We start from the raw sequence: 14912 nt of genomic DNA, 5'->3' as shown, positions 1-14912 counted from the left end.
AAGTGATATAAATCTGTATTAATGTGGGAAATGTTCATGGTATGTTATGAAGCAGGTTACTAAATATTTGGTACATTATGGTCCCATTTTTGTATAGAAAAAGATGTATTATATCACATGCACAAGTATAGAAAAAACACTAAAAGTGGTTCACTTGGATGCTATTAAATTTTTCTGTAATTTCTAGATTTTTACAAGTATGTGTTTTACAGCAGGGTGTTTGGGGGGCTGGCAGTTAGGAAAAGGGAAGGAAAATGCTAAAAGGGTCCAGTAAGAATCAAATGACTTATGTGATCTACTCACTGGGAAATCAACCCCTGGATGATTAAGTTAGCTATAATTTTCCTTGATGAGAACTCGGGGATATTCTATGGCTTTCATTTCTGATTTTTGTGACCCTCTTTTCTTTTTCAGTAACAGTGACAAGTAGCCAGAGTACTCCTGCCAAAGCCCCCAGAGTAAAGAGCAGTCCATGCATTTCCTCCCCATCATCAGCAGCTTGTGCTCCAAGCTGTGCTGGAGACCTCCCTCTTCCTTCAAATACTGCCACATTCTCTCTTAAAACCCCTCCTGCCAAGACCCGATCTCCCATCAGCAGAAGAGGCTCCATGTCCTCTGTCTCTCCCAAGCCACCCTCATCTTTCAAGATGTCCATTAGAAACTGGATGACCCGAACACCTTCCTTATCACCACCCATGACTCCACCTGCTTCTGAGACCAAGATCATGTCTCCAAGAAAAGCCCTTATACCTGTGAGCCTGAAATCATCCCAAGCAGTGGCTTGCTCTGAGTCTAGAAATAGAGTAAAGAGGAGGCTAGACTCAAGTTGTCTGGAGAATGTGAAACAAAAGTGTGTAAAGAGTTGCAACTGTGTGACTGAGCTTGATGACCCAGTTGAAAAGCTTCATTTGGATCTGTGCTGCCTTGCTGGTAACCAGGAAGACCTTGGTAAGGACTCTCTAGGTCCTACCAAACCAAGCAAGATTGAAGGGACTAGTATGAGTGTCACAGAGCCTCCTTCTCCTGCCAGTCCTTATGCTTCAGAAGGCTGTGGAACGCTACCTCTTCCTTTGGGATCTTGTGGAGAAGGCTCTGAAGTGGTAGGCAAAGAGAATAGCTCCCCAGAGAATAAAAACTGGTTATTGGCCATGGCAGCCAAACGGAAGGCTGAGAATTCGTCTCCACGAAGTCCATCATCCCAGACCCCCAACCCTAGGAGACAGAGTGGAAAGACTTCTCCAGGACCGGTAAGTTGACAGTGGTAGAAGATGCATTTCCCAACTTGGCCAGGGTAGGCACAGATCTCTTCTCAGAAGTCAGAATGCTTTTTTTTTTTTTTTTTTTTAAAGTAAATCTATTTATTCCTAGGATTGCCAGATTTAGCACATAAAAATGCAGGACAGATATTCTTGGGACATATTTATACTAAAAGTTTTTCATACTAAAAGTTATTTGTTGCTTGAAATTCAAATGTAGCTGGGTGTGTCCTGCATTTTATCTGGCAACCCTATTTACTTCCATTAAAATCCCATCTGTCAAGGTCCATACCCCTCAGCCCCATTGCCTGATTCATCAAAGCCTTCTTCATCCTCCAGGATATCAATTCAAAAATATCTTCCCTCTCCTTTGTTTGACATTATTCCCTCCCCTACCCCCCAGCCCCTGCAGCCTCTTTTTATAGATTCTCCCCCCTTTTTATAGACAAAGCTGTAATTCATGGACAAGTTGCCAACATCCATAAATAAATTTTCAATATGTAATTACAGCTTATAATTATTTAAAATAAAGCAAAATTAAGATACTTACAAAGCAATTTCTAAGTGAAGAATCCTTCTAGATTTTTATGATTTTTCCCCAATCTTTTACGATCATCTTGCTCACCCCGGTATTTTTGGCAACTCACCTGTATCTGCCTTTTTTTAAACATTCAGTTTAACTTTACTTATCTTTTTATTTAACTTAGATAATTTCAAAAACAGATATTGCTGGCAGAAATAGCTTTGTGAACCTTGAAAAGCAAGTGACTCATTATGGTGGAGGCAGAAGTAGCTGTGAGCATTGGGTGAGCTATGGGCACCAGTCAAAGGGAATAGAAAGCTTCTGCTACTCAGTTTGCAAGTTAAGGATGGAGGTGGGTTAAGGAAGTTTCTCCTGTAGTTCATAGTAGCTCTTTCTCTGTGTTAGGGAGAAGGTGGAAGAATGATTGAAACCCAATTTAGGAGTCATGATCAGTAACATCTGCCCATTTAAAGGGCAGAAGCTAGATAACCTTAGGCCACTTCTAGTTTAATAAGTGTTCATATCCCCCTCCTACTGTCAAGAAGCCTATCCCATAATTTTAGGAAAGATAAATTAGAAATATTTTAAAGATTACTTCAAACACAAATTCCAAGACCTGCTACAGAATATATTTTTTAAAAAGGCTGTAAATAGTCTTTCCTTTCTTCTCTCAAAATTATCACTGTAGGTGATCTTTGCCCCTAGCTAAAATTCCTATTATTATAGGAATTTTATTTCAGGGAGCTGGTCCGAGCTATGTGTTAGCAGAAAAGCAATTTCAATAAAAAATTGTTTTCATGAATGTGTACACCTTAAAGGCTTTAAAAAATAGTGTGCTGGTCCAAGATATTTCTGGCTTTATAATTTCAATCTTTGAAGCTTAAGTTTCTTTAAAATAATTTTTTTCTTTATGTACATGTTGATAATGTAGACTTCAGAAAAGGGTAGTATCTGCCATTTGAGTACCTATCTCGTTTGTTAATTTGGGAGGGTGATTTACTCATGTATTTCAAAGAGGATGGTAATTGTAACCTCTTTGGTTCCTATTATGAGGCTTAACTGGTCAATATTTTCTGTTCACATGAAAAATCTGTTTCTTCCTTCCTTGCATGCTGCCTTAAATTTTTCTGTATTTAGTACAAATCAACCAAAAGAGACATTGCCATCAAACTATTTGAGACTGAAATCTATCTGACTAAATAAGCAAATTTCTAGGCATCCTAACTTAAAATACCCTTAGTGATAACTTGCTGAGGTAACAGCTGAACTTTATCTTAGAAAATCTTTAGAATCTAAACTTTCTTCTTCTAGGTCACCATTACTCCCAGCTCCATGCGGAAAATCTGTACATATTTCCATAGAAAGTCCCAAGATGGCTACTGTAGTCCAGAACAGTCAACAGAATTATAGATTCTCATCTGAGTGAGTTAACTGAACTTTGACCCATTAAAACAAGATAAAAAATTCAACAGAGTGACTCTGTAACTCTGGTTTTAAGAAAGCTACCGTTTTTTCCTTTTTAGAGAAAATCCTTTCAACTGGTTCTACTGCCATGGTGTACGTGCAGCTTCCTCGGAATGAATGCTGTGTTTAAATTTCATAAAGTAAGTTTGTCACTGTGTAACATTTTGAATGAGTAGTCTTTACTTTTTAAATTATGCATCTTCTGTACAATAATGACATCCCATGTCACAGAGGCAAAAAAACAAGTGTTGTCTCTTGTTACTCTGAAACTTTCTGGGCACAGTGGAAAGTATCTGCGGGCCATAGCAGGAGGCCTGTCTGTGAAGGTCAGCTGCTGAAGAGGACCCTGGGTCTCTGCTGCTTCCAACAAATACAGTTTCATATAAAATATATATAATCTTTTCACTACATTTTTGTGGGTTTTTTTAAGTATGTGGTAAAATGTGATGTTTAGATAAGCAAATTTATATTGATTCAGTGTTAAAATACAATATCAAGTTAAAATCATCTTTATTTTAAAAGCAGTGATAAATATCAGCTCGTTGGAGAAACTTGGAGAACACTAGAAATGTTTGTCTTTTTTCCCCCATATATATCTCCCATATGAGATCTAAGGTTCTCATATTTTTACCAAGCAATCTACTATGTTTCCAACCCAACATCACGTTCTAGAAGAGGTTATAGTTTTTGCCATTTACTGGAGGAAGATGTTTATAGAATCAGTAGTCACTGAAGCTGGAGTTTGAATTCAGTCTTCAGTTCTCTAGGGGCTGCTACTTTTTTTAAAAAGAAGTCATCAGATTTTAAGAAAAAGTAATGATTTTTTATTGATATTTTTATAAAAGTAGGTAGTTCTTAACTGAAAATCCAGAACCTAAAGAGTAAATCTTGACTTTAACCTGATTTTTTGGATTCTCTTTATATACGAAAAAGCAGTGATCTTCTAGTAGAGCCCTGAGCCAAACATCATGGAATTTTCTCTAGGTATTTAATATAGAGTGTACAGACTGACTCTCAGTTAATAATGTGCAAAATATCTTGCGTATCCCTTACCTTAACAGTTACGATCAATCAGCTTGAAATGAACCATTGTTTTATATTTTAGCCCTTTGTAAACTCATAGTAACAAGCTCCGTGTACTTTCTATGTACTATGTCCTTGGAAGGGAGTCCCCTTCCAATCATGAAACTTGATTCATTATATCCACATCCCTGAGGACTGTGTAGACTTTATTCATACTTTTGTCATCATTTTAAAATCTGTTCTTAATGATAACTCTTTAATTCCTTTGATTCTTATAAATGAAGGTGTAACAACAAGAACTGCATGGGTCAGTTAAGCATGGGTTCTCCTGGTTTTATCCAAGGAGAAAGGTAAATATAGGAAAGCCACAGAAATGCTATTTTCGAAACAAAGTATGCCATAGCATTAACTGAATATTTAAGAACTACTTATATTTGATGTTTGATTTTTGTGTGTTTGTGGGAAGGTGTTATTTATGACCAATACCTGCCAATAATGCAATCTGTCTTTCTTGATTTGAAAGCCAGTGAGGAAAAGGATCCATGAAAAAGAGAACTAAAGTAGGTGGTTTTCTTCTTTGTGTCCCTGCTCATCTGACAGTTTCTGCTGAGTAAAATTGGGGATAAATGTGGCTTTCAGAAACTGTGCTGAGAGTCTACTGAGTGTAACATTCCCACTTGGAAAACTAGTACTTCAAATGGGTGCCAAAGGTCAAATGTAATGAGATAATAATTATCCCTACTTGTGTCAGTGTCAGACTTTGAGCTGCTCCTGAATAATAAAGCCTTTTACCTTATCTGATGTTCTTTTCTGAGCTTTTGCATTAACCTAGAAGCAGTCTGTCTACACAAAAGAACTATAGCAGTAATCAAGAATCCCTTCTACTTGCTCATTGAATAAAATTTGTTTATTCCCAAGGACATGATCTAGTTCAGACTGAAAGAGGTTTTCATAAAATACGTCTTGCTTGATCAGACCTTGAGTGTTTAAGGTGGCTTGGATTACTTGATAAAGGAGGGTGGAGTGGTGTAATTCTTTTTCGAAACAAGTATTTCCAGCCCAAGCTTTTCTATTTGAATACACTCCAAACGCTATTGCTACAAAGCTGTATTAGAGTTTCCGTTTGGCTGTTTGAACACAGGCCCTTAATTTACTTTTGCAAGGGTTGACTAATAAGTCCTTTAAAATGTCTCTTAATCTAGGCTGCACTTTCATTTGGTGATAAATCAGAATCATGTGTAGCTTACCCCGTTGGGGTGGCAGAAGGCTACCATCCCTATCCACAGCCTTAATAACTTAAAACTTTTAAGATTTTTGGGACACCCTGTGTAGGAGGCATTTTTTAAAACCTCAACTGTGCAATATGCATGTCTAGACATTACTTTTTTCTTTTTAAGTGTGTGTGTGTGTTGCTTTAACCCTCACCTTGATATTAGCCAGTGGCAATGATCTTGTATAGGTCACAGCAGTTTAACATATGCTTTTTGAGAGCCTGTTGGAGCCGACGCACTGCTGCTCTTAGGTCTGTTCTTCTGCTTTTCCTAGTCCCAAAAGGGACAGGACTTCCTCTCACACTGCTCTTGAAGCAAAGGACAAGCAGTCTCACAGAGAGAATCCGTTCCACAGCTAGGTAGTGTGGGCAACATTTTACAGATGTGCATCAGAAGAGAAACTGGGTGAGAATGTCGTACTAGAGAACCTGAGTTCTTGTCCTCCTTGTGGCAGTTCAGCACAGGTGGTTTCTGCTTTGTAATTCTGTACAGGGCTGAATGCTGGCCCCGTTGAGCATCACACCGCTTCCCACACAGGTCTCCATAGGAGATCCTTTGCCTGCCCTTGGTTCGGATCATGCCACATCACGGTTTAACCGGTTACGCATCAGATTCCTAGGAATTGTGGAAAAACCTGCATTGTGCATGTGCTCTTTAGAGATTGTTTGGACGTTATAAGCAAGCCAAACAACATTTTGTTGGATGTGAAGTGAGTCAAATACTTCATTAGATCCAATGCCAGGAATACAAGCCCAGCTTGTTATAAGGGACCCACTTTGTCGTCTAAAGGGGTAGAAAAACCTGTTTTATTTCTGAGCTACGTTTCAGCGCATGCTAAAAAGTGTACGGGTTGTTAAAGAATTATGTAAAGTCAAGTCAGCCTTTAAAAAAAATATTAGGCAGCTTGTTTGGATCAGTATGCCTACAGCAAGTATGTACAACACAAATGAGAGGTGTTATAGTATTAAAGCATAGGCTTATTCCATCCCCGAAGCTCATCCCTCCCACTTCCCTGCTAAGCCAGGAAAGAGGACTTCAGGGATATATAACCAGGTTCTCAATTTTGAATTTCAAAGGTTTAATATTCCATTTATACCCCATTTCTCTTTAATTTCCTTAACTTGCCACTTGCCCTTTCCCGTTTTGACATTCTAAATAATTCAAGTCATTTTGTACAATATGAATAGCACATTTTAAATGCCTTTGATTGGAAGACATTCAATTCAGCCAATACATCCATCACCTGGAAGATGTTCAATTCAGCCAACACTTATTTATTCACTCCTGCCAAGCCCTGTGTGAAGCACCTGGTCTGCAGAGTTCCTCCCTTTATTTTCAGTAGTCAAAGGAGTCACTTTATCTGTGGCGCTTCAATAGGCTAAAGTCAACATTTGAGGGAAACAGGCAAAGATCAGATTTTCAGGTCCTTTGAATGAAGTTGTGAGCAGCTACGATGTAGCAAGTGCTGTCTAGATGCAGACTCTTCCCTCCAGGAACTTCATTCAACTGCCACTTAAAGCACCTTTAACTTTTCAAAGTAAAATGCTTTCCTCATGCATGTTTCATATATTCTTTACAACACTGTAAATAACAGTTAAAAACATGATCTCTAGACTGCATAGCTTTGAATTCCAGCCCTAGCTGTATGACCTTTGGCAAGTTCCTTAACCTCTCTGAATCAGTTTCCATGAGATGTGTGGTTATTACATGTACAGTTCTTAGGACAGTGCCTAATAGCACGTAATAGCTTACATTTATTGAACGATTACTGTTAGCTATTATTCTTATAAGGTAGGGAGGGCAGGGGTTGTTAACCATATTTGATAAATGGACATAAAGGTTTAAGTAACTTCAGTTCTTCTGACATTCCTGTTCCACTACAGTTGTGATTCTCAGTTATGGGAACTAAATCAGAATCACCTGGGAAGCTTTGCCTGGGCCTCCAGTCTTAGCACTTTTCAAAAGGAGCAAATGGGCCTCTGGGAAAAAACATCTCTATTTCCCCAGATGTTTGAGATTCATGAATCTTTCTCACCAGGTGTACATGAAAATTACAGAGCTAATTTCATATATAGCCTCAGCCACTGTTTAAAGAGGCTGTGGTTTGCAAATCTATATCCTGGACTCTCGAGTAAGCCAAAGACTTTGCTCACACAAAGCCCACCCTCCCTGGACTCTCAAGTAAGCCAAAGACTTTGCTCACACAAAGCCCACCCTCCCATTTCCTGACCGCTGCCCCCAGCTGTGCTACATTGTTTAAGATGTGTTCACCTTTAGGGAGGAAGCTGCTGCTGGGGGACCTTTAGAGCCAAGTCTTGATCACTTGTTAGGCTATTGTGTTCCCTGGCCAGTGAGTAGGCAAATAAATAAGAGGTAAAGCTCAAAACAGGCCATGCTGCTGTATTAGTAGCTCTGATTTTGTAAGAAACTTAGAGTCAAACATTTGGTTGAGGAGTACTGTGTAAGTCTCTAGGTTCTTTCCCCTCACTTCAGTGAGATTCTTCCCTGGGCTCTTTTTCAATGCCAATAACACTTAGTGCCGTTATCTCATCAGTGCCAAAATACCAGCCACGAAGGTTTGACATTTTGGTGGACAAACCCAACATTGGGGTTTCAGTTGGCATCTGAGTAACAAACTGTGTTGCCACTGCTGCTGTTCAAGACCGTGGTTTCCAATTACGAGAACTTACAGAATGTAGCATTCTCTTATTAGGAGTTGGCACCTTCCTCTCCGAACAGTCCTCCATGCTGGACCCCTTCATCAGTTTGTGCCAGAGTTATCAATTCAGGTGAAGATGTAAAGGGCTGATTTTTTTTCTTTCTGTTAACAGCCTTACTTTTAAATCCAGAGTCTAAAAATAATTATACAAGTGGGCCCTTCCCTATTATATTACCAGATAATATATGTTATTGAAATAACAAACTATAAATAAACCATCTGGCCTTCCTATGCTGATACGAAGTTAGCACATACTGTCATACGTCACTTGATAATCATTCAGCACCAGTCTTTTCCTCTTTTTAATTTCTCTTCCACCTTTTCCCCATCGCCTACAGTACACTCAAACACAATTTTCCAAGAATTATTTGAAAAGAAGCATAATAGGATTTATGACTTGTAACTGTGAAATAATAGCAGTATAGGAACTGAAAAGTTAAAATTAAAATCCAGTAGGCATTGTTGCCCCGGTAATGGGTCAATATTTGGCCCAACAGTTAGTGTCAAGTTGGAAGTGCTACTTCCATAAAAGCCTTATTAGATTTTTCTAGCTTTATGTGGGAGTACAATTCCAAGTCCAAAAATCAATGTCTTCACAAAGAGGTTGACTAGCAGACAAGTCGAAATGAATATTAATAACCTTTGAGTGGGGAAGAGGAATGATAAACATTTCTCAGCTCCCTAGTTAGGTAATGAGGTATTGGCCTTTAAGTGTTGCAGCTATAATTAAGTATCTGGTTTTGGAAAACTACCTCCTAAAACTAAGAAATGTAAGCAACAAAGTCTGGAATTATACATAGAATGCCTGCAGAGCCAGGAAAATTAGAATGTGGTTTTTTGATGATTAAGAATGGTTTCTATTCCAGCCAACTCTCCTGTACAATAAATTACACAAAGAGAGGATGCTGTTTAGAGCAGCTCGTTAACTCGAGTTATCCTGTGGTGTCCTCGTGCCTTCCTGTTTACTTTGACAGCATTTCTAATCCCATTCACTTTTTCATGGTATTTTGGCCAGCTGAACAGTAAATGAAGCCAGGGTTGTGAGTTGGATTCCCAAATGGCCTATTCACTTCACTCTGTTCTGTGGCCACAGGCAGCCTGTCACATGCCTCCCCTAGCAAGCCACCCCACAGAGGGGTGGCTAGAGTGCTTAGGCTCAATATAAACAAACTCATAGTATGTACCCTCACTACACACATCCTGAAGGCATTCTGAATTCCTGTCTTTCCTCAGTTCTCCCTATCTGATGACCAAGTTTATAAACCTCTTTTAATCAAACTTATAGATTCTTTCATGTAATACAATAACCCAGTAAGTGACTATAATTGTTATCTACATTTTGACAGATCCACATTTAGACAGAAACTAAAGCATGAAAGTTCAGTAGCTTGCCCAAGGACACATAGCCAACAAGTGGCAGCTTGTAGATTGGTCTGACTCAAAAGCCCACAGTACTAATTCCCATACTATAATAACTCACAGAAAGAAGCCTGTCCCTGGCCCTCTATTAATCAAATATATGCTTTTATTTTGTGCACATTTGAAAGAGAACTCTCAAAATACTCCAAAGACATTTCCTACTTGAGTAATAAAAAAATTACTCTTTGGGAGAGGAAACCATTCTTAACTACAGGAGGAAGGTGATACACGGGTCGAGAAGCTTGAACCAATACTGATAACGTTATAAGAACACAAGAAGACTGACAAACAGGATCAAAAGATAGAAAAACAGGAACAAAGGCACAGAAGTTAAAATTCTTTAGGAAAGAAAAAGTGGAATAAAGCTTGCCCACGAACATAAGGGAGAGAATGAAGGATGAAGATGAGGCTACACATAACCTATGACCCAACAATTCTACCCCTGTGCCCTAGGGAAACTCACATGCACTGGGCATGTGTACAGGGATGTTCATAGCAGCATTGTTTATACCGGCCAAAGGCTGGAAACAACCCAAGTGTCCATCTATAGTAGAATGGATAAACTGGGATACTCATAACAGAAGACTATGAAAAAGAATGAACTAGCTACACATGACAATGTGAATGAATGTTAGAATGTTGAACAAAAGAAGCAAGAACAAAGGAATGCATACAGTATGATTCCTTTCAAATCAAGTTAAAAAACGGGATACTGAACTAGTATTTGAGGGATACATATATGGATGGTAAGAGGCAAAACAAAGATGATTATTACATTAAATCAAGACAGTTGTTCCCTCTGGAGGGTTGTGCTTGGGGAAATAATACATGGGGGGCTTCCTAGGTTATGGCAAGTCTCTGTCTCTTGCTCTTGGTGGTGACATGCTTGTCTGCTCTGATTATACCTTGCATTTATGTTTTATGTACTTTTCTGTATATGTTTTATGATTCACAGTGTTTAAAAGAATGAAGATGAGCTCTCTAGAGAAGGCAGGCAAGAGGTGGGGATGGAGAAATTCTAGATAGACTGGATAATAACAATTAATAATAACAATTATTCAAAGGGAATGAGTTACTAGGGGAGCCTGTAGGATCTTCTTGATACTTTCCATGGAAAAACCAAAATCCCCTGTTTCCTCAAAGCAGAAGGATGAACTAAATTGCTTCTACATATACTGTCAGGATAATAACAATTAATAATAACAATTATTCAAAGGGAATGAGTTACTAGGGGAGCCCGTAGGATCTTCTTGATACTTTCTATGGAAAAACCAAAATCCCCTGTTCCCTCAAAGCAGAAGGATGAACTAAATTGCTTCTACATATACTGTCAGGATTCAGTATATTAATTCAGTTTAAAAGAAAAGAACTGAGCCTTCAGCAAACAGTGCAATGGCTCAAACATGGGGTCGGGGTTTTCATAACTGGGATTAAGCCAAAAGTTAGTGGGGGGAACTGACAGTGGGAGGAAATCCTGCAGTATTGCCAGCACTGCGGCCTTTAGCCCCCTAAAAACTCCACGCTGTATACATTTCTTCCTTTCTCCTTCTTTCCCACTCTTGTATTTTCTTTCTCTTCCCAAGGTGGGTCATCAAATCAAGACAGAAATGGGCCATAGAAATCAGATTCTTATTTTAAAGGTGTAGAAACTGGCCTGGGGAAGTTAACTAGTTTGACCAACATCACAGAACTAGATAGAGTCAGAATCCATTCTGGTTCCACCTTCTTTGCATCACAGTCCTACTCATCTATTAGCTATTCCTCCAAATAATGTACTATCCCGCCTTTGTTCAAGGCGTCTCCTCTGCCTGCAATAGTTTTTAACCCCTTATGTCTGCCTTTAAAGTCCTCGCTTTTTAAGGTCTAGTTCAAACACCCCTCTCTTCCTATAGGAAGTATTCACAGATTTTCCTAATTAAACCTTCCTTCCATTCAACCCCATAGCGCCTTGTTTAAACACTAAATAGTGCTTATCACATTTGTCTTAGAATTATTGGGTTGGCCAAAAAGTTCGTTTGGGATTTTCCATAAGATGTTACAGAAACACCCGAACGAACTTTTTTGGCCAACCCAATGTTTCTCTATTTCCACCACTAGATTATCCCCTCCTAGATGTCAAACTGGCCTTACTCATTTCTGCATACCCAGTGGTATGCTAGAGCTGGCTCATACTCATGAAAGCCAATTATTAGATATTCAAGAATTTTGTGAGCTGGTTGTTAAAATGTTGGTAGCCTGAAATCAGTCTGGTGAGAGTATTTATACCATGGAATAGACAAAAGCTACAAATCAGGGCATTTTTTTTCCCCAGAGAGCCAGCTTATCAGCACATCCGGGCCCATTTCCGACTGTCACCATCAACCCCTGTGCTTGCTATAGTGCCCAGTAGAGCAGTTGCAAAAAGCATGAGGAAGGGAACCAGTGAAAGTGCAGACCAAAATGTAAAGAGAATTCAAAAAGTGTCTGCTCAGTAGCCCAGGGAAGAGAATTCTTTGAGAACTGGGTAGCTAACTGCTGCTCAGAAGTTTATGATAAGGCCAGCACATCTTTGTTCTTCTCCAGAGCTATTTCAGTAGCATGATAGGGATGAAAGATGGCTGGGAATGAAAAAATAGGGGTGGTTAAGAAATAGGCAGTAAGGGTAGATTCCTTTCAAGAAAAGAGAAAGCAGTCTTTCTCCTATTAAACAGCTATTTGCTAAACACCTACTATGTGTCGGGCATTGCACTAAACAAAGATGATAGGAGGACCTGTCCTCAAGCTGCTCGCAGACTCCTCAGGCAGACAACAAGAGAACAAAACACAACGTGATAAGGTCTCTGATCAAGGCATGATGTGCGGACTGTGGGGCGCATCCAGCTGAGCCTGGGCATCCAAGGAAGGTTTTATACAGAAGTTGACTCTGAGCTGAGCCCTAGAGAAGGAAAAAAATTTCCAGATAGTAAGTGAAGGAAGGGCATTCCTCATAAAGGAAGTAGCACAATAGCACGAACAATGGTTTGAGGGTGTGAGAAGGAGTGACCGTTGGAGGAACTGTAAGTATAGATGATTCCAGTTTCCCCCTAGGTCTGGAGCACAGGGAGCACATAAAGAACAGCAGGAGATGTGGCAGTGGAGGTTAGCAGGGGTCGGGGCATAAAAGCCCCCACTGTGCCACTATATGGAGTTTGGACTTTATCTGGAAGGCACTAGACAGCCACTGAATGACTAGGCAGGAGGCAAACACAATCTGGTTTTTATTTTAGAAAGATGATTCTGGTAGCAGTGTGGGAAGTAGATTGGTAAGGAGCCAGGCTTCAGGCAGTCGACCCCGTTAGGAGGTGACTGCACTAATTCCAGCACTAAAAGCAATGAACCTGAAGGAAGCAATGGCAGTGCAGACTAGAGGATAGTGTCAATTTGAGAGATGCTCCTGAAATGGCAAACTAGTGTTTTTTTTAGGTGAGTAAATGAGAGAATAATCAAATCAATCCAAGGATCTGACACTGGCAACTGGGTAGATGGTGGTATCATTTGGGGGGAAAGGGATACAGTAGAAATGACAGGATTACGGGAGGAAATTATTTTCCCTGTAAACCCCTGATGGAGAGTGGAGATGCCCTATGGGTAGTTATATGTATAGAAAGGGAGCTCCGGAGAGCAGTCTGAGGTGGAAAGAATTTTAGGAGTATTAGATGTGAAAAGAATAGTTAAAGTGGAGCTTAAAGAGGAGATGGGCCAGGGATAATGTGTAGCACAGTGGTTCTCAAACTTGAGTGGATACTCCACCAGTTTTTAATTCAGGAGGGAGGTCAGAGGTGGGACCTGAAAAGCTGCATCTCTAACAAATTCTCAGGCTGTGTTGATGGTGCTGATCTGGGAACCATGCTTTGAGGACCGTTAGTGTGGAGAGAAGCCAGCATTTCAGAGTGATTAGAGAAAGAAGAGCTGACAGGAGTGACTAAGAAGGGACCATTTTAGGAAGAGATGGCCCAGGACAGAGTTTCAAGGAGTAAATTTGAACAGTGTCGGGCAAGACGAAGAACAAATAATGCCAATTGCATTTGACAATTTAGAAGGTAATACTGGAGCCAGGTGGTCGTGTCAGGGAGGAGAGGGGAGGTGGCAAACACAGTTTCCACTTCCAAGGGGTTTGGCTGAGAAGAGAAGTGAGAAGGAATGGACACTGGGGGCAGGGGGAGGGTCATGGTCAGGATGAGACCTGCGGTTGGGAAAAACTAAGTACATGTGTGGGCTAGGAGAAAGGAGGCAGGAAAGAAGAAGAGTTTACAGGTAGGAATGGGGATAACAGGAAGGAAGGGGATCCAGAACACAGGGGACTTTGCCTTAAGGAGGAGGAAGAAGCCCTACCTGTGAGGCCAGAGGAGCCTTCAGGATGCAGGGAAAGGCCAGAAGAATCAAGGGGGAGAATTCTGAAGCCTAGATGTGCTGGAGTAGGTTTGTAATATTTGTAAGCCAACAGGAAGGGGCCCGCCCAGAGGCAAGGGCCTATGCTATGGCTCAGGGTCCCGGAAATGGAGGCTTGGGAGGGATGGCATCAGGAACAAAGACAGGCAAGGATATAATTTAGGAAGTTCCCAAAGATGTAGCTGCAGTCACCACAGTCCTATGTATAAACTTGAAAAAAAAAATTTAATCCAAAAAAATCAAACACACTAATTCGAAAAGATACATGCACCCCAATGTTCGCAGCAGCATAATTTACAATAGCCAAGATATGGAAGCAACCTAAGTGCCCGTCAACAGATGAATGGATAAAAAAGATGTTATATATATATATATATATATCACATATAAAGTGGAATATATATATAATATGTATATAATGGAATATTACTCAGCCATAAAAAAAGAATGAAAATTTGCAGCAACATGGATGGATTTGGAGGGTATTATGCTAAGAGAAATAAGAGAAAGACAAATACTTTATGATATCACTTATATGTGGAATCTATAAAATAAACTGGTGAATTTAACAAAAAAGAAATAGACTCATAGAGAGCAAACTAGTGGTTACCAGTGGGAAGAGAGAAGCGGGGTGGGGCAGGAGAGGCATAGAGAATTAAGAGGTATAAACTACTATATATAAAATAAATTAGCTCAAAGATATATTGAATAACTCAGGATAATAGCCAATATTTTATAATAACTATAAACAGTATAACTTTTAAAATTGTGATTCCCTGTGTTGTAAACCTGAAGCTTATATAATATTGTACATCGACTATACCTCAATT

At 39.7% G+C, this 14912-nt stretch overlaps 1 protein-coding gene across 2 annotated transcripts in view; it reads left to right on the top strand.

Moving 5' to 3' along the window:
• Positions 1 to 5056, top strand: part of DTL (denticleless E3 ubiquitin protein ligase homolog) — a 41484-nt gene extending 36428 nt beyond the window's left edge. The window contains exons 14-15 of one of the 2 annotated variants that reach the window (XM_007102638.4): positions 415 to 1247; positions 3303 to 5056. In XM_007102638.4, coding sequence (XP_007102700.1) covers positions 415 to 1247; positions 3303 to 3419 — 950 coding nt within the window. In that variant the 3' untranslated portion in view covers positions 3420 to 5056. Of the gene's footprint in view, positions 1 to 414; positions 1248 to 3090; positions 3202 to 3302 lie in introns of those variants that run through there. The other variant, XM_007102639.2, reaches the window with a different exon arrangement.
• Positions 5057 to 14912: the final 9856 nt, after the last annotated feature.

This window comes from Physeter macrocephalus, chromosome 4 (assembly GCF_002837175.3).
Source record: "Physeter macrocephalus isolate SW-GA chromosome 4, ASM283717v5, whole genome shotgun sequence".
In the NCBI taxonomy this organism is placed as follows: Eukaryota; Metazoa; Chordata; class Mammalia; order Artiodactyla; family Physeteridae; genus Physeter; species Physeter macrocephalus.
Note: the sequence above shows the minus strand (reverse complement) of the source record. Positions and strands in the feature narration are given on the sequence as shown.